Source organism: Hypanus sabinus, chromosome 7 (genome assembly GCF_030144855.1).
Source record: "Hypanus sabinus isolate sHypSab1 chromosome 7, sHypSab1.hap1, whole genome shotgun sequence".
Classification (NCBI taxonomy): Eukaryota; Metazoa; Chordata; class Chondrichthyes; order Myliobatiformes; family Dasyatidae; genus Hypanus; species Hypanus sabinus.
Genome location: NC_082712.1, coordinates 136,502,860 through 136,523,628, shown reverse-complemented (window position 1 = coordinate 136,523,628; position 20,769 = coordinate 136,502,860). Strand labels below are relative to the sequence as shown.

The 20,769-nt window shown below is 39.6% G+C and overlaps 1 protein-coding gene across 3 annotated transcripts in view; it reads right to left on the bottom strand.

Moving 5' to 3' along the window:
• Positions 1-20,769, bottom strand: part of ush1c (Usher syndrome 1C) — a 183,090-nt gene that overhangs the window by 21,737 nt on the left and 140,584 nt on the right. For 2 of the 3 annotated variants that reach the window (XM_059975708.1, XM_059975710.1), the window contains 2 exons: positions 12,042-12,104; positions 9,844-9,885 (listed from right to left, as the gene is read on the bottom strand). In XM_059975708.1, coding sequence (XP_059831691.1) covers positions 9,844-9,885; positions 12,042-12,104 — 105 coding nt within the window. The remainder of the gene's footprint in view (positions 1-9,843; positions 9,886-12,041; positions 12,105-20,769) is intronic. The other variant, XM_059975709.1, reaches the window with a different exon arrangement.

Genomic DNA, 20,769 nt, shown 5'->3' with positions numbered 1-20,769 from the left:
TTGTGTGTGTTGTTCGAATTTCCAGCATCTGCAGATCTCCTCGTGTTTGTTTCAGAGTCATTCATTTCCTTAGCCAATGCCTGGAAGGACATTAATTGATAAATCACAACCATATGCTTATGTGACAATGTTGAACATTATCACTCCATTGAAGTTCTTGAGTTGCCATCTTATTATCAGGACAGAGCCCTCATCACTGCAAGCAGCTTCTGGCACCAAAGTAAGGAACAGCATCATTGTCCTGCCTTTTGCAAAAGCTCAGTTTTGGAATCACATCCCCAACCCCATCTATCTATTACCTCTGACACTACACTGCATTGTAAAAACTTTAACAAGCCTTTATAATGCTGTATGTTCATGCTGGCATTTATGGATTTATGCACATCTTATTCCCTATTCAGACTTTAACCTTTAACTTTTTAAAATATAATTCTTTATAATTATTGAATGTTGCTGTTTTTTTTAAGCCTGACACACCCTTACCAACACACCACAGCAAATGCATGGACATGCATATGGCAAATAAAGTTGATCCTTGATTCTTGAAATAAGTGTACTCAATTTGGGAGCACCAGCAATTCAGGCTCCAGGACTGGCTGCACTCATCTCAGCACTGAACTGACACTACAGCTGTGGACTCACTTTCTATTATTTGTTTACTTCAGAACTATTTTTTGCATAATTTCTCCTTTTTCATACACTGGATGTTTGTCATTCTTTGTTGTGTGGGGTTTATTGTTTATTCTAATTTGTTTGTTTTCCGGTTGCCTGCAAGATGAGTTTCACCATTGTATATGGTATGCATACTTTGATAATAAATTATCTTTAAGCTCCAGTGTTAGTTTTGGATTTACATTCAGTAATCTTAAGAAATTCTTGACACAATAATAAGAATTTTAAAACATGGTATGATTAAAAGTGACTTAGATAAAATAGCATTCCAAGGAATTTTAGGCAATGACAATGCTACCCTTAAGTGTGTTTACAGTTTCTCAATCAATTCTCCTATAGGTAGTGACAGGTGAAATGAACAACTCTAAATTAAAGTTAGTCAATATATATTGCAAAATATAATGTTATTATTGCTAAAGAAATATTGGAACGGATTTCTCAGGATGTTTACAATGCAATTGGAGTGTTGATCTGTTCTTGCATAACTTGAGCTATTTTTCAAAAATATAGCCCTTTCTCATATCATGGAATACATTTTACAGTCTTCCAGTCATTAAAGCTAATAAAAAGCCATTCTATTCCTGGCCAAGAATGCTGTTGGATAATTCTGGCGAAATAACTTCTCCTGTCACATCACACAGGCTGCCCTTATTTGATTTCCACACATTTACTTTTGAAGCATCCAAATATAGCATTCAAAAGCACTGCTTTATTTCCTCATCTATCAGAAATTCTCTCTCCTTCATCAGGAAGTGGTGAGTACATATGTGTTTTTGCACCTGCTGTCCTCACTGTGACCAGCAAACCCAGCACAGGATCAGTTGTTCTCTAATACCCTGTACTAAAAGGAGCTCAAATCACTTTTCCAGGCAAAGACAACACATCACTGTTGCTACAGAGAGAGGCCAGTGAATAATCTATTAATCTGTGCATGTGTTCATGGGGCTTCATCTGCACACCTGTGAAGTATTTACTTAAATAGGGAAAGGAGAAATTGTTTAAGTGTGATCAGCAACACACCATTTTCCATTTTTTCTTCTGGAGCTACTTATCAACTAATACACATTTCTTGAACTGAAAAGTTAAAAATACTGGTTCCTGATGAAAGGCATCAGGCCGAATTGTCGACTGTTTACTCATTTCCAGAGATGCTGCCTAGCCTACTGAGTCCAGCAAAAAATAATGGACTTATTTTATGATGTTATCAAGAATTAGTGGTCAGAAGAAACAAACATTTTAAAAATATTTGTGCTCAGCTGTAATTAATGTCTGGACACATTCTATGTATAGATTTCAACCAAATTAAGAAATATAGTTAGCTTCTGTATACTTAATATGGAAAATGTAATATTGTCATAAACCCTAGACGAGTTTGAAAGTCAGGTGTGAAAAGGGAAAGTTAATGTAAGTAAATCTGCACACAAATGCTCCTGAAATATGATTATAAACACAGTTTATCTGCAAAAACAATGGCAATTTAACTACAAACTATCCAGCTAGAACTACCATTATATGATATTAATTATAATTAAACATATTATAATTAAAAAATATATATAGGCTTAATAGTATTGCAGAAATAAATACAAACTCAAAGATTCATGTACTAAACATAGATCACAGAAAAGTACAGTGCAGGAACAGGTCTTTGGTACCTATGCTCTGTCCGGTAGAAAAAGTGGGATCTCCCAGTGGCCACCCATTTTAATTTCACTTACTATTCCCATTTCAACATGTCAATCCACGGCCTCCTCTACTGTTGTGATGAGGCCACATTCAGGCTGGAAAAGCAGCACCTTATATTTCGTCTGGGTAGCATCCAACCTGGTGGCATGAAGATCGATTTCTTGAACTTCTGGTGATGAACCCCCCCGCCCCACACTCCTTCACTATTTCCCATCTCTTTTTCCTTCTCTCACCTTATATTCTTGCCTGCCCTCCTGTCCTCACAGGAATTCAGATGGATGAGAGCAGATTGTACAGAAATATATAAAATTATGAAAGAAATAGGTAAGATAGAGACAGGAAAGTTGTTTCCACTGGTAGGTGAAACTAGAACTAAGGGACGTAGCCTCAAGGCTCAGGATGGAGATGAGGAGGAACTGCTTTTCCCAAAGAGTGGTGACTCTGGAATTTTCTATCTATTGAAGCAGTTGTGAGGCTACCTCAGTAAATATATTTAAAACAAGGTTGGATAGATTTTTACATAGTAGGGGAATTAAGAGTTATGGGGAAAAGGCAGATGGTTTGAGATGACTCCATGGCCAGATCAGCCATGATCGTATTGAATGGCAGAGCAAGCTTGACAGGCCAGATGGCCTACTCTTGCTCCTATTTCTTAAATTCTCCCTCTGGAGCTCCTCCCCTTTGCTTTCTTCCATGGCCTTCTGCTCTCTCCTATTAGATTCCCCCTTCTCTAGCCCTGTATCTCTTTCACCAATCAACTTCTCAACTCTTTACGTCACCACTGCCCCTTCCCAGTTTCACCTATCACCTTGTGTTTCTTACTTCCCTTCCACCACTTTCTAACTCTGGCTCCTCATCTTTTTTCCCTCCAGTCCTGCTCAAGTCAAGTCAACTTTTATTGTCATTTCGACCATAACTGCTGGTACTGTGCATAGTGAAAATGAGACAATGTTTTTCAGGACCATGGTTTACATGACACAGTACAAAAACTGGACTGATCTACGTAATAAAAAAAAACATAGAGAAAGCTATACTAGACTACAGACCTACACTGGACTGCATAAAGTGCACAAAAACAGTACCGGCATTACAATAAATAATAAACAGGATAGTAGGGCAAGGTGTCAGTCCAGGCTTCGGGTATTGAGGAGTCTGAAAGCTTGGGGGAAGAAACTGTTACATAGTCTGGTCGTAAGAGCCCGAATGCTTCGGAGCCTTTTCCCAGACGGCAGGAGGGAGAAGAGATTATATGAGGGGTGCATGGGGTCCTTCATAATGCTATTTCCTTTGCAAATGCAGCGTGTAGTGTAAATGTCCGTGATGGCGGGAAGAGAGACCCCGATGATCTTCTCAGCTGACCTCACTATCCGCTGCAGGATCTTGCGATCCGAGATGGTACAATTTCCGAACCAGGCAGTGATGCAGCTGCTCAGGATTCTCTCAATGCAACACCTGTAGAATGTGATGAGGATGGGGGGTGGGAGATGGACTTTCCTCAGCCTTCGCAAAAAGTAGAGACGCTGCTGGGCTTTCTTTGCTATGGAGCTGGTGTTGAGGGAGCAGGTGAGATTCTCTGCCAGGTGAACACCAAGAAATTTGATGCTCTTTACGATCTCTACCGAGGAGCCGTCGATGTTTAATGGGGAGTGGTCGCTCCATGCCCTCCTGAAGTCAACAACCATCTCTTTTGTTTTGTTCACATTAAGAGACAGGTTGTTGGCTCTGCACTAGTCTGTTAGCCGCTGCACCTCCTCTCTGTAAGCTGACTCGTCGTTCTTGCTGATGAGACCCACCACGGTGGTGTCATCGGCGAACTTGATGATATGGTTCGAGCTGTGTGTTGCAGCACAGTCGTGGGTCAGCAGAGTGAACGGCAGTGAACTGAGCACACAGCCCTGGGGAGCCCCCATGCTCAGTGTGACGGTGTTGGAGATGCTGCTCCCGATCCGGACTGACTGAGATCTCCCAGTCAGGAAGTCTAGGACCCAGTTGCGGAGGGAGGTGTTCAGGCCCAATAGGCTCAGCTTTCCAATCAGTTTCTGAGGGATGATTGCATTGAATGATGAACTAAAGTCTATGAACAGCATCCAAATGTATGTGTCTTTTTTGTCCAGGTGGGTTAGGGCCAGGTGGAGGGTGGTGACAATGGCGTCATCTGTTGAGCGGTTGGGATGGTACGCAAACTGCAGGGGGTCCAGTGAGGGGGGGTAGCAGGGTCTTGGCCCAAAAAGTTGACTGTACTCTTTTCCATAGATGCTGCCTGGGCTGCTGAGTTCCCCCAGTGTTTTATGTGTGTTGTTTGTCCTACTATATTTTGCCAACCTTGATGCCCAATTAATCTAATTCAATTTGCCTGTATCCCTCTACATTTCCTAGCTATTCATGTGTTTGTCAAGTTCAAGTTTATTGTCATCTGACTACACATATAGTATACAAATGAACCCAAACGAAACAATGTTCTTCCAGACCCACAAAGCATATATCACACACCACATAAAACAAAATATTACCATAAACAAGCTAATAAAATGTAAATCAAAATGCACATAGTGTGCAGCAGGGCTAAACATTACAGTAAACTGAACAGCTCGCTGTCCTAGTGACGAGACCTCGGTGGCCACAGGGTATTCATTAGTCTCACAGCCTGACGCAAGAAGCTGTTATCCAGTCAAGCAGTCCTAATCCTGACGCTTCTGTACCTCTTTCCTGATGATAGTTGGTCAAAGAGATTTTTTGGATGGGTGATAAGGATCCTCAACAAAATTTTGGCCCTTCGTCTACAATGCTCCTGGTAAGTAAGAGGGAATATTGCTATTGTATCTGCTTCCACCACCTCCAGGACCTCTTTTTCTCTTTTCAAAACAAAATTTGCCTTGCAAATCTTCTCTAAATTTCCCTCCTCTTACATTAAACATGCTCTCTAGTATCTGACATTTCCAAACTGGCTATCTACTCCATGTATGGCTCTCATTATTTTACACACTTCTATCCGGCTGTCCCTTAGCCTCTTGTTCATCAGAGAAAATAAATCAAGTTTGACCTTTTGCATTTGATCCCCAAAATGCAACACCTCAAGACTTGTCTAAATTTAACTCCATCTGTTATTTCGCAGTCCAAATTTCCAGCTGATCACTGCCTTGTTGTATCCTTTGACAATCTTCTTCACTATCCAGAACTGCACCAATTTTGCTGTCATTTGTAAGCTTACTAATCATACTACCTATATTAAATACAGTATATTACACAGATCTCAGCACTGATCCACTATCTTCAGTGACCAAGCCAACTTTTAGACCCAATTAATCAACTCATGGTGGATCATATATGACTTAATCTTCTGGACCAGCCTATCGTGATAACCTTGTTAAATGCTTTACTAAAGTCCAGAAAGAAAACATCTATTGTCCCATACTCAATAATTATCTTCATCACTTCCTGGAAAAACTCAATCAAATTTCTAAGACATGATTTCATATGTACAAAGTCAAGCTGACTATCCCAAAATGAGTGTATACTTTTCTAAATGTCATTAAGTATCTTTACCAATAACTCCCTTAAAACTAGTATGTTTACAGCCTATACTTCCTGATTTTGACCCTTTGCCCTTCTGAAACAAAGGAATGAGATAATATATTCTCCTGTCATCTGGGACTTCACCCATAGCAAAAAGCATACACAAATCTCAGTCAAGGCCCTTTCCCTAAGTATCTCATTAGGCCCTGGGGACTTACCCACATTAAAGTTTTACACAACACCCAGCTCCTCCTTAATACTACTGCCTACACTCACAGTTATCAATGTCCACCTGGATGAATATCAATGCAAAGTGCTCATATTGGAAATTAGAGATTAGCTTTATTTGTCACAAGTACATCAAAGCATGCAGTGAAATGTGTCATTTGTGTCACTGACCACACAGTCCGATGACGTTCTGGGGGCAGCCCACAATAGTCGCTCTGCTTGTGGCCCTCAACTTGCTTACTTTAACCCATACATCTCTAGAAGGTGGGAGAAAATCGGAGCACCTGGGGAAAACTCACGCGGCCATAGGGAGAATATACAAACTCCTTACGAGCAGCAGAGGGAACTGAACTGATGTTTTAATCGCTGGCGCAGTAAAGTATTATGTTAACTGCTGCTCTACTAAGACTTCACCCACTTCTTCTGGCCTCATGCCTTAATTCGCTCCTTTGTCCTTGAATAGATTTATTCTTTCCTTAGCTATTCTCTTGCTCCTGATATATGTATAAAGTACCTTGGAACTGCCCTTCATCCTACTGCCAAGGACATTAGCTCTCCTAATTTCTTATTTAAATTCTTTCCTGCTTCTTTTATATTCCTCAAGGGCCTTGACTGACTTTAGTGTCAGATTATTAAATCTGCTGCAGTGGGTTGACTCGGCTTTAAACATTAATTGTGTGTCTCTCTCTCATCTGATAGCCATTTCAAAACCAAACAGAATCTAGATTTGTCATGGACCATGGTGTAAAATGCACAGTCTCCAATCAACAACTGGTGGTTCATATTTCCTTAAATTTAATGCAATGCAGTTAAATATTTGGCTCCTAGTGTAATATGCAACCAATACAATTGATGGCATGAACATCAATTTCTCAAACTTCCGGTAATGCCCCCAATCCCACCCCCACTATTTCCAATCCCCTTTTCTCTCTCTCACCTCATCTCCTTGCCCACCCATCGCCTCCCTTTGGTGCTCCTTCCCCCGGTGCTCCTAACCTTTTTTTCTTTCTTCCATGGCTTTCTGTCTTTTTCACCAACTTCCCAGCTCCTAACTTCATCCTTCCACCACCATGTTTCACCTTCTACCTGGTGATTCTCTCTACCCTCCTCCCAGCTTTTAAATCTATTCCTCAACTTTTTTTCTCTTTTTTTCTGCCAAAGGATTTTGGCCCGAAACTTTGACTGTACTTTTTTCCATAGATGCTGCCTGGCCTGCTGAGTTCCTCCAGCATTTGTGTGTGTGATGCCCAATACAATTGTACCTCTTATTTTTTTATCTGTCTTGTCTTTCTATATTGCTTTCTATTAAGATAATGACAGCTTGATTTTTTTCTTGGAGAGTTAGCAACTTAGCTAAAGTAGGCACCCAAACAGAGACACATTTGTTCACAACAGTGTTGACAGAATTGGCCATTGCATGGGTCTGCTTAAGAGGGGTAGGCACAGCTTTCCACAACTAAGCATCCTTCAGAAGCCATGACTCAGGACCAGCAGTAGCACTTAACCTACTTACAATCCTGGTGTCTTGCTCATTTGTTAAGAAGGGGTTGCAAGGTAGATCACATAAATGGGAAACTATCTCAGTGAATCTATACACAGGTAACTGTTCTAAAATTCACAAAGTTAGAGAGAAACAGGCCTCATCTAATTAACCCAATCAAGAATGACTGGGGTAATGTCAAACAGATAGCCATGAGCACTAAGCACTTCTCTCCACAAACACATACTAGTGAATTGACAACAGGGCTAAAATGTCTGTCGCATTCTCATCGAAGTGCCAGATGGTTCAGTAATAGACAATTGGTTCCAGCTATCATTCATTAAGTAATATAGAAAGAAGGATTAAATTGCAAAGAGAGGCAAGAGCATGTGCCGTCATCGCTCAATAAAGTTTGACCAAATTTAGCTACAAGTAGGTGAGCAAAGTTAAAGTATTTGGAGGGTCAAAGGCAAATGTTTCAGCCTCATATACAAAGAATGATAGTTCTAGCTGTGGCTAACCACTATAGCCATGTGTACACAAGTTCCTCAAGATAGCGTAGTGGTTAGCATTACAGCTTGGGACATCGGGGTTTGGAATTCAATTCCGACATCATCTGTAAGGAGATGGTACATCCTCCCCATGGAATGTGTGGGGTTTCTTCAGGTGCTCTGCTTTCCTCCCACAGTCCAAAACTGGTTGGTAGGTTAATTGGTCATTGTAAATTGTCCAGTGATTAGGTCAGGGTTAAATCGGGGGTAGCGAGGCAGCACAGCTCGAAGAGCCAGAAGGCTCTATTACACGCTGTATCTCCAAATAAGTAAATAAATCACAGGTGTCCAACCATCTCCAGCTACTTAAGCTGCCCTAGGCAGCTTCTTTTACTGTTGATGTTTGAGTGTTTAGCTCCCATTTGCAGCTTCTGTGTTAATGAAATATTCTACAATTAAAAAAGAAAGTGCAGGCTTATTGCTATTACCTTTCATGGCAATTTTCCAGAGTTTACGATTCTCATTTGCAGAGTTCCCTCATTTGCAATTAGAACGTCTGCTACGAGGATGGTGGAAACATTTCTGTCGGCTGGTTTATGAAATCTGCCCTAATATGGATGCATGCCCAATTTCATGTGAAAAGCAATCTACAAATAACATTAATAAAGATACATGACTGCTTAGGGGGTGATCTTGTCGTGGAGGCATACACGGGATTGTCTTGAGTTAGCTTGGATGGGAGAAGAACGCTTCAAATCAGCAAATCTGTCAAAGTTTTAGAAGTCAGCTTCAAAGTCTAATGTAGTCTAATGGTGTGAAATGTCACTGGAAGGGATAAACCAGCTATCGATATTTATTATTCACTTCTCAAAACCATTTACTTTCAGATTTATTGCCAATTCATGGGATTCCCTGGGTTGTGAAAATTGTCAATCAGGGCAAAGCATAAACACAGGAGATTCTGCAGATGCTGGAAATCCAACTCAGCAGGTCAAACAATGCTAACGGAAATGAACAAACAAGCTACATTTTGGGCCAAGACCCTTCTTCAGGACTCACAACCAAGGGTCAGAACTTTGTCAAAATCAAAGCAGCAACGGGCAGAACTTCAACAAATTCAAAGCAACACTGTAGGAAATGCTCACATTTCACAGCAGTGTTCCAAACTGCTTTTGGGAAAACATTTTCTCATACAATTTTGCTGGGATTATTACCTCTGACATGTTGGAGCTTTTCACAATCACATCAAGATTAGTGCTTCAGTTGTCTTTGAAGGAATCGTGGATAAGGATCAATGTGACTACTAATAAAATCATCTTGTTGGGCGATGGGCTGTCATTGTTCAGCAAAAGAGGGAGATTGTGTGGGAAGTTTGTAGGATCCTGTACCCATAAGGAAAGGTCTTTGAGGATGGACTAAGATTTAATGATTTATTTGTTCAGTTGCATCGGAGGAAGCCCAGATTCTCACATCAGTAATGGTAAAAACTTGAAGCCTCTTCAATGAACTGTTCCCTCTGGACATGATAACTTGTAGGATCCTGTACCCATAAAACAAAGTCTTCAGGGATGGGCTAAGACTTGATGATTTATTTGTTCAGCTCAGTCTAGGGAGGCCCAGATTCTCCCAGCAGTAATGGTGGAATCCTGAAACCCATTCCCTGCTAGAAATAGAGGCTGTAGACTTTTTATAATTTTACTTTCTGCAAGTCAGTTTGTCTATTTGTTTTGCTTCCTGTTGTCTCTTTAGATTGTAATTAGATTCAATACTTACCATAGAATAAGGGTCAAAGTCCTCCACGTATTTTTGGAAGCCCTGCAACCATGTTATATCATGTCAAATACAGTATTTTTTACATAACACATCAAATATTCGCTGGTGAGTATGATTACTTACTGCTAGCATTTTGTTTAATTTAAATAAATATATATTCTCTTGCTATTAAAATCAAACTTAGCAAGACTGGATGGCCAGTTCATCATCACTGTTCATGACATCCATCACAGTAACTTTGTAACTATATATCTTTGAATATCACTGCATAAATTCATATTTAAAAGCTTAACTATTGGTTTACTTATATCTTTAAGTAAAAAGTTTAAAGAAAATTGCATATTTTCCATAATAAAGTGCCTCAGTTAATGTTACTGAATGTGATACTTCTGATAGATAATTAAACAATGTCTTCTCCTGTGTAAAAAATCAAACACTTTTTATTACATGATTTTTATCAGAAGCAAATGTTGACATGCAAAACAGGGACAAAGGAAACTCACTAGATTAAAAATATTTCATTCATAATAGGCAGTATTTGTGCCAACCTGACAGTGAGCTATAATTCCACCTGACAATCAAAGGCAAGGCACTATTATGTTTACCACACCACACCTATATTTACTTCTTTCCTATAATATATAAGAAAATACATTGGTAATGTGACTTATTTATTCTTATGGTTTGCATTTTCATCTTTTATCTGAGCATTAATCATAAATCATTTGTGATATTTTTTCTGCCAACTTTGAATTTTCATTTACATAGTACTCACAAACACCCATTCAAAAAAAAATCGTAAGAGTTTCAAAGGAGGTTAAAAAAACACACACACAACAAGGACATAAAGTGAAATGGCCAAAAGCTTGTCAAAGGGAGGGATAGAGTTGTTGTGAATTAGGCAATGTAGTGATTAGTGAGGATTCCAGCAGTAAAAAGGTAAGATGCAGATAAAAATGCAGTAACTGCCTCACTGGAACAAAACTATTAGTAAGCTTGATGAACAGACTTTTATCTTTTGTCTGGGCATGTTGCATCAGGGCTCAGTATCCAATTATACAACGACAGGTAACTTGATTTCTCAGCCTGTAAAGTCACCCATCTGGGATTATCAGCTGAACCCCTTCGTATTTTCCCTTTTTTGCTCTCCGAAGGACATGTCTGACCTAACAGCCCAGCATTCCTTCCTACTCTTCATTTTGGAACTCCTACATTTGACTCTGTTTTTATGTCTATGAACTGCTATTATCTCATTGACTAGATATGCTTGTTTACAGCTAATCTGCAAGGCCACCTTGGTTTTACCCTGTCAGAGCCACCCATCTGCACCCCACCCGACAAACTGTGACTGCATCTTGCCAAGCTTCTTTTCTCATCTTCCCTGTTCTGCTTAGGAATATACAACCTGAAATATCAACTCCGACTCTCTTCCCACACAGGTGGCCTGACTTGCTGAGCATTTCCAGCATATGACCAGACTGCGCACTTAAATAAAAGAGTCAATAAGATACCCCGATCCTTCACTAACATGACATCAGATATCTTTTCTGTATGAACCTAAGTTGACTTAGATCTAATGTAATGAGTTAAAGAAAAAAAATCTGAATGATATGACTTACTTTAAAGTTTCTTCAAAAAGTATCAGTACAAAAAAAATCAGCAAACTAGAATAAAGTCAATTACTAGTTAATAATTTTATTACTGTTTTCAATCTTGATAATCTACATCAAACCTCCATGACTTCATAGGAGACCAACAGAGAAGGAAATCTGATGAATTTGGATTCATGTACATACATTCTGAAAAGGCTTTAGACTATCAGGGGAATATTTTGATTTTTTTAGCGTACTTTATCATTATAATTGTCACACACCTTTAAAAAGTATTTATTTGTGGGAGAACAAAAACTTTAAACTGCAAGAATGAATTGTCCTTTATGCAAAGTGAATTGACTTCAACATGCTGAATGAAAGATAAAGTAACAAAGCAATTATGATTGTAAACTTTGCATCATGATCATAAATGTGGCTTTGCTCAAGCTAATCCACAGAAAAAAAATTAATGGCACCATCAGTGGAACAAAAGAAAAAGATGGGGTTAAATCAGGAACTCAGACATGTTACTGTATGCATCTATATCAAAAGAAAACATGCTGAAAAAAATGAAACAAATTAAAGTATAACGTCCATATTATTTACGTGTTTTCCTTTAGAACGAAATGACGAATTGTAGACCACCATTCGTTTCAACATTTCTGGTTGCTGTGAAATGAGGAAAGTATTATGAATCAACAACATCCATTTGAATTTTCCGCTATTGATGAAGTAAATCCATGCAAGTCATTTCACATGAGCTTCATTATTTACAAACTTGGTGCTGAGTCAATGCAAGACTTGATGACAAAAAACTCAATGTCAGAGCAGAGAGTTATGGAGGGGCAAGGAGATTAGAGGGGGAGTTCTAACATTTAGGAGAGGAACCTTAAAACTGTTCGACCTGCAGCAACTAAATTCAGAGATGCTCAAGATGATAGTGTGCAGGTGTCTTGGAACTAGATAGTGCTGAGATTAGAGATACAGAATGAAAGAAAAAACATGAGAAGGATAATCATTTCAAAATTTGACATATGGGTATTCAGAAGCAAGTATGGTTCAGCAAGAAAAGGGACAAGGGAGGTATGCTGAAAGCTAGCATGAGACTGTAAAGTTTTCAGTGATCTCAAGCTTATAAAAGTTGGCTAAGAAAGGTCAAGCAAGAGTGTATTGCAATGACAATAGAAATGGCAAAGCTATGGATATGAGATCACCAACGGATGACCCAAGACAGGATTGAACTCAGGCAATATAGTTGGATGTAAAAATTGAGAGTTTGTCAAAAGCATAGATAATGAAGCTCAAATCTTAACCCAGTCAAATGTATTAGCAAGCTTGTGAACAGATGTTTGAGAAGAATACACTCAGTGTCTAGGAAGTGAAATTTGTGATGTGGTCTGTGGATGATGGGTTATGATTTTCTGATGGTGTTTGAAGAAGATTTAAGCTCATCCATTTTTGGGTGTTGGTTGAATAACATTATAGCTAAGAGACAATGGTGGAATCTAAAGAAGTGATGGTGAGTTAAAGCTAATTGTCATCAGCATGTATGAGCAAAATGATTCAGATGCATAGGAAAATTTTGAGGCAGCACAGAGATGAGAAATAGAAGATGGTCAGATACATAAATGTGAGCTTCTGAGGTAATGATGCTAGTGGTAAAAGTGAATCTAAGGCTGGTTGATCTGATTTCAAATGGATGTGGGTCCCATGGCTCTGGAAAGTTTGGTCTGTCTTTTTTGATCAAAAGCTAGAAATGGGAATTGTGAGGCTGAAATCCTATCTCACTAATTTGATTGAGATTTTCAGGAGATAATCGGGGCACTGCTGAAGGTAGGATGGTAACATTGTCAATACAGACTTTAATAATACACGTTATATTATAATAATACACATAGGATCCAATACAAGATGGCTAATTGTATCATTTTTGTTAAGCCAAATAGGGGGCAGGCCAAAGAAATGTTGACAAAGGGACCTTGGAGATTCACTCCATTGTTCCCTGAAAGTGACAACACATGATGATAGGATGACATTTGACAAGCTTGTCTTCATAGATTAGGATATTGAATATAAAAGTTGGGAGTTTTTGCAATTAAAAAAAAGACTAGTTAGATTGCACTTGGGGTATCGTGCGCAGTTCAGGCTGCTTCAGTTTAGAAAGGATTTAGTTTGCTGGAGAGGGGGCAGAGGAGATTAACCATGAAGTTGTCTAGACTGGAGTACTTTTGTTTTGCAAAGAAAATGGATAGGCTTGGCTTGTATTCCACAGAGTCATGGAGGCTGAGGGGTGACCTGATAAAAGTGCACAAATTACAAGAAACATTGACGGAGTGGATAGTCAGAATCTTTATCCCACAAGAAGAGAATCAAATACAAGATGATGTAGATTTAATGTCAGAGGAAGGAGTGTTAAAAGGGATTTGAAGTATAATTTTTTTTTTTGCACAGTGACTTGCTGATATCTGGGACTCATTGCCAGAAGAACTGGAAACATGAGATACAATCACTATGATTATGAGATGCGTAGACAGGGATGTGGATCTCACTTAGGAAAATGTGATGAGTGTAGATGGGCATGAAGGTTGACATGGATTTTGTGTCTAAAGGTCCATTTTCTGTGCTGTGCATTTTACAATTCTCCCTATGACCCTGTAGGATGAAGGATGGAAGATGAAGAAGATATTTGACTCTTAAAAACAAAAGAATGATATTTGTTTCTAAAATTAAGATTTGCTAATGGATCTGATAAGGTTCAACTTTCAGATGTAGGATCTGTGAGAAAGTGATTTAAAACTGATTTTGATGGAGTAAACTGAAAATGACTTCTAAGAGTTAACGGAAAAACTTTAGACCTACAAACTTGACACTTTTCATAAATCTCAATTCACCTTGTAATTTATCTCCATCAGCCAAAATAAAGATTCAAAGAATAAACTTAACTTCACAATGTTACAATCAATGTGAGATGTCATTTGTGTGTTTGCTACCTTTGTTTAAAAAGTCAGATATTCTCCAGTGCTATGTTGATATCAGCTGTATTATTAAAGCTAATCCATTTTATCTAAGTTATTATAATTCAGAGAATGTGTGAGAAGTAATTACTTGAAAATCTGCTGCAAGTCATTTTTTTCTATCCTTAATTATAGAGTAGCTGACACTCTGTGCTAGCACACTGCCTACAGTACATCTGACCTTACTGCCCTCTTCCCTCCTATTGCCATTCCTGCATCATTCTTACAGCACGGCCTTCTGTTTCTCCCTAGATCTCCGGTTAAGCTTCAGACCCTTTCTTCCGATTCACAACAGAAGACCAAACAAAACAGATGATATTATGGCAAAAACAGCATGGTATCTTGAAGGCATCTGTTCTTTTCTTACCAGGATTTCAATGAAATATAATAGTTGTGGAAGTACTGTATTAATTTACAGTTTACCTCCCATCAGGAGGACCTTAAAGCTCTCTGCTTCGTTCTGGACAACAGATCCAACCAGTTCCTTCCACCACCACTCTCCTCCGTCTGGTGGAATTGGTCCTCACTCTCAACAATTTCTCCTTTGGTTCTTCCCACTTCCTTCAAACACATGGTGTAGCCATGGGCACTCACATGGGTCCCAGCTATGCCTGACTTTTCATGAAACAGTCCATGTTCCAAACCTACACCAGTGTCGCACCCCAACTCTCCCTACATACAGCATTGGTGCGACTTCCTGCTTGACAAGTTCATCAACTTTGTCTCCAAATTGCACCTCTACCTTCAAATCTTCTTTGTCCATTTCTGACACCTCTTTCCTCTTTCTCGATCTCTCTGCCTCTGTCTCTGGAGATAGTCTATCTACTGATATATTTTATTAACCCATTGACTCTCAGAGCTATCTGGACCATACCTCTTCCCATCGATCGCTTGTAAAAATGTCATTCCCTTTTCTCAGTTTGTTCGTCTCCAGTGCATCTGCCCTTAGGATGAGGCTTTTCATTTCAGAAGAATTGAGAAGTCCTTCTTCTTCAAAGAAATGGGCTTCCCTTCCTCCATCATCAACACTGTTTTCACCCACATCTTTTCCATTTCATGCACATCTGCCCTCATCCTATCCTCTTGCCACAACACCAGGGACAGGGTTCCTCTTGTCTTCACCTATCACCCTACTATCCTCCACATACAGCACATAATTCTTCATAACAACTGCCATCTCCAATGGGATCCCGCCACTAAGCACATCTCCCCCTCCTTCACTTTCTGCAAGAATCGCTCCCTATGACACCCTTGTCTACTCATCCCCCCCCCCCCCAATGATCTCCCTCCTGGCACTTGTCCTTGCAAGTGGAACAACTATCACACCTGCCTCTACACCTCTCCCCTCATTACCTTGTAAGACCTCAGTCCTTCTAGGTGAGGTGAGACTTCACTTGCAAGTCTGTTGGACATCTATTCTATTTGATGCCCCTCACCCCCGGTGACGCCACCTGTATATTGGTGAGATCTGATGTGGATTGGAAGGCCGCTTCATCAAGCACCTTCACTCCATCACCACAAAAAGCAGGATTTCTTAGTGGGTAGCCTTCAACCTAATGGCATGAACATCGATTTCTCAAACTTCTTATAATTGCCCCACCTCCTCTCCTTTGTCATTCCCTGTTTCCCTCTCATACATTCTCATCTTACCTGCTCATCACTTCTCTCTGGTGCTCCTCTGCCCACCCATTCTTCCATGTCCCCTGTCTCCCATTAGACTTCCACCTTCTCCATCTCTTTATCTCTTTCACCAATCAACTTCCCAGCTCTTTACTTCACCCTTCCTCTTCTCTCAGTTTCACCTATCACCTACCACCTTGTACTTCTTCCCCCACCCCTCCTCTTCATTACTTTCTTCAATCATAACTCATTACTTTGTAGTCATAAAAGGGTAGCTTTTGTATGAAAAGTGTATACAGTACACAGAACTTAACATGTCACTGTATATGGTGTTGAGGGTGCTTATTTCAAACTGCATGGCTACTTTGTCAGTTATAACCAAAGAAAAATGCAACAGCAAACATACAAAACTGATGGACAGAAATGGAACAATATTTTCATGTTTGCCCTTCGTCTTGATGACCTATGCATATCTGAGCATTAAACATGACTAAATGCTTCCTACTCCTTTTTCTCAGTGTCTTGTAATTATCTTGGAAAGGTAAATATTACAAGCTCCTTGACATCATTAAATCTGTTAGCACAAATATTACCACTACTTATCCCAAAAAGAAACACCCTGGGACCATACTGATATGGAAGTTACTTAAAGCAGGCAATTAATGACTCATTTAGAAGCAGCAGTATGCTGGAAGTATAGCTAATTAAGAAACTATATTAGCATCCAGAGGGCTCAAAGTGAAGTTGAACTTGTTCTATGTAGTCTGAAGTTAATAAGGAATACTGCAATTTGACACTATCAATACAGTCCCAAAGGTACTGAATGACTCTATAGAACATAGAACAGTACAGCACAGAAATGGGCCCTCTGGCTCACAATGATGACCAGAACTAATTAAACTACAGTAATTCCTTAAGTCTTGCAAGTGGAACAAGTGCCACACCTACCCCTACACCTCCCTCACTACCATTCAGGGCTCAAAACAGGCCTTCCAGATGATGCAACACTTAACCTGTGAGTCTGTTGGGGTCATCTTCTGTACCTGGTACTCCCGGTGTGGCCTCCTGAATATCAGTGAGACCCAATATAGCTTTGCTAAGAATGACGCTCTGTCTGCCAGAAAAAGCAGGATCTCCCGGTGGCCATCCATTCCAATTCCACTTCCCATTCCGACATGTCAGTCCATGGCCTCCTCTACTGCTGCAATGAGGCCACACTCTAGTTGGAGGAGCAACATCTTTTATTTCATCTAGGTAGCCACCAACCTGATGGCATGAACATCAATTTCTTGAACTTCTGGAATTGCACCCCCTTCACCATTCCCCATTCCTGCTTCCCTCTCTCACCTTACCTGCCCATCACCTCCCTGTGGAGCTCCTCCGCCTTCTCTTTTTTCCATGATTTTCAATCCTCTCCTATCAGACTCTTCCAGCAATTTATCTCTTTCACCAACTTCCCAGGTCTTTATTTCATCCCCTTCCCCTCTCCCAGTTTCACCTATCACCTTGCACATCTTCCTCCCCGCCCCCCACCTTCATCCCCTGACTTCTTATCTTTTTCTTCCAATCCTGATGAAGGGTCGCAACTCAAAACGTTGACTGTTTACTCTTTCCCCTAGATGCTGCCTGGCCTACTGTTGAATTCCTGCAGCATTTTATGTATATTGCTTTGGATTTCCAGCACCTGCAGATTTTCTTGTGTTGCTATTTCCTTCAGCCTCACAATCATTATCCCCATCCCATTCTTTGCACATTCATGTGACTATCTGACAATCTATGAAACACCTCTATTCTATCTGCTTCTACCACCACCCTGGCAACTTATATCATGAACCAACTGGCCGTGTTTAAAAAAAAACTTGCCCAGCACGTCCCCTTTGAACTTTCCCACTCTATCCTCCGCTATTCATTCTAACATCCATTATTACAAAGTTGATGATATGTGTGTGTGCCTGTATAAGAAATGAATGTGTGAATGTAATAATTCATGTTGGGAGATGGGATTTGTTATTATTTCCACAAACATTGACCGCATGGTTGAGATCATTAAATTTTGTGTGTCATTATGACTAGCTGCAGGATCAATGATCTCTCTGGCCACATCCTTTCACTGACAGTTCATTTCTTCTTTCAGCAGCTTCCAGGGCCTCCTACCTCGCAGGGATGGCATCTGCTTTTCCACTCCTTCTACTAAGAACACTCGGCCTGCACCTGGAAGGCCAGCAGTCCCCTCTTGTGCATGTGAAGCCATGAATGCCACAGTGAAAGAATGCATAAAAATCACATGCACATCCAGGAACAACTAATTTGAATCACCACATTGAAGTAGCATTGTTTAAGCAGAAACCTATTAGTTCTATGGCGTATAAAAGCCTACCAATTCACTTAGATTACTGAATTTATCCTAATGTGACATGACACCCACTCTCTTATTGTTCTTCCCCACTGTAATATTGTACCTAATTTCCAACAAGCTCCTGCTGCAAACAAACTGATCTGCACGATGAATAAGAAACTGAGATTTGCTTATGAGTATGATCAGAGGCTGAGCCTCAAGTCATGGTTGAATTGTTTACTAAAGAACCCGAGTATGCTTTGTTAAATAACCACCTCATCTACTTTGAGCTGTCTCTTTACCATAAATATCTATGATAATCTGGAACATGTAGATCACAGAAGCGACCCATCAGTGGAATCGGAAATCATAGATGAAATTCATCACTGCCACCAATGCACAAGCAGAATTTAAGGCCAAATGCAGGAAAGCATTCAAAGAAGAGGTCCTGAAGTTCAGCATTATGCTGGTCTGTTGGGCAACACCAATCTCATCCTGTCTGCTTCAGACACACGTATTAAACGCACAGCGCACATCAACAATTTCCACAATATCCTTCTAATCAATTTGAATAAGCAAGCTAATATACAAGCCCTACTCCAAGATTACACTTCCTGCTTCGAGGCTCTGTTTATGTATCTGATTGTTTGCCGAAAAATCGAGCATTTTGTTCTGAGGTTATTGTAAAAGGAGAATTCCAGAACAGAGGAAAAGTTTCAAAGCCCCACTGAAAATCTGTAATATTGTCACTGACTCATGGAAATACCTAAGCCTGGACCATTTAAAATGGAATGGGGACATCGAGGGTGGAACAGGATAATTGGCTTATTATTGCCATCTGTTTTGAGATCCAGGCAGATCATTCCATATATAAGTACACTGAAGTAGCATATAAAAAATACAATGCAGAATATAGTGTTGCTGATACTGAGGGAGTATAGTGCAGGTCAACAAATAAAGTGCAAGGACCATGACAAGGTAGATTGAGAACAAGTGCTCATTTTTATTGTATAAGAGGTCTTCAAGAGCCTTATAACAGTAGATAAAAGTCGTGCTTGAGCATGGTGGTACATTCATGCTCACAAGCATTTATATCTTCTGCCTGTTTGGTGGTGCTATAAGAGTGAATGACCAGGGCGGAAAGGGGCCTTGATTACGTTGGCTGCTTTTCTGAGGTAGTACGGAGTGAAGACAGATTCAATAGAGGAGTTGGCTCTCCTGATAGACTGTGCTGCAATCACAATTCCATAATTTCTTGCAGTCTTGTCCACAGCAGTTGCTATATCTAATAGAGATCTACTCAGCCAGGATGATTTCTAAGTTTCATCTGTAAAGATTGGTGTTATGTTCTGTAACTCCAAAACATAAAAATAATTGAAAGGAAAAAAAAAAGCATGGAGCCAGCAGTAACTATCTATGTTTCATTTTTTTACTTTAGCGAGACACATACTTATGACGTGGTGGTGTGATGGCGTATGTCATTCACGTACTTTTACATATAACTTGTAATGAATTATGTAATCAACAAAGAATACTTAATCAAACAATATATTTATAATATTACTCAAATATTACTGAAATATTAAACAACACTCCACTGCAACTTGACTTTTTATCTACGTAGTTCTTTTATTTTTTTCTGTAATTTTTTTCTGTATGTGTCCTACGTTGTTGCATTTTCTGAAAAGGCAATAAAGTCAATGAAAGGAATTTCTCAAACACCCCACCTCACCTCTTGTAACTCTTGTGGCAGAGTTTGCAGAGAGAACATTGGATTTTTCATTCAAGTCTGAATACAAACAAACAAACAAACTGAAAGAAGTCAACATCTAACCAAGAAAGCCAGCCTAAAAAGATCTGGTAATTATGATTCTCCCTGATAGTTTTTGATGCAGCCACAATGCCCTGAAACCATCTATGACAAATATAAATACATTTCCTTAAAGGCTCATTGATGAGTGGGTAACAGATGGCTGTTTGGTGAGCGAATTAGTGTTTCAATCATTAATTTATGTGATTGACTTCATAAGGATCTGGAGCAGATGTCTATTTGGTTCTTTGACATATCATTGATGTACTGAATCTAGTGGTTCTTATAATTGATGACAGAAGACTGTAATGTACATCATTTTAATTAGCAATGAGATAAATCACACAATCACTTAAATAGCTATTTGCCTTTTTATGGTGACTCACGGCAGCGATTCATTTAAATAGGACCAATTAATTTGCTATAAAGGATTCCAAAGTGAACATAGTGAAACGAGTTAGAAAAGGTGACAGAAGTGTGTGTAGGGGAACACTAAGGTTCCAGTGATCATAACACTATTAGTTTCAACTTGATCATGGATAAAGATAGATCTGG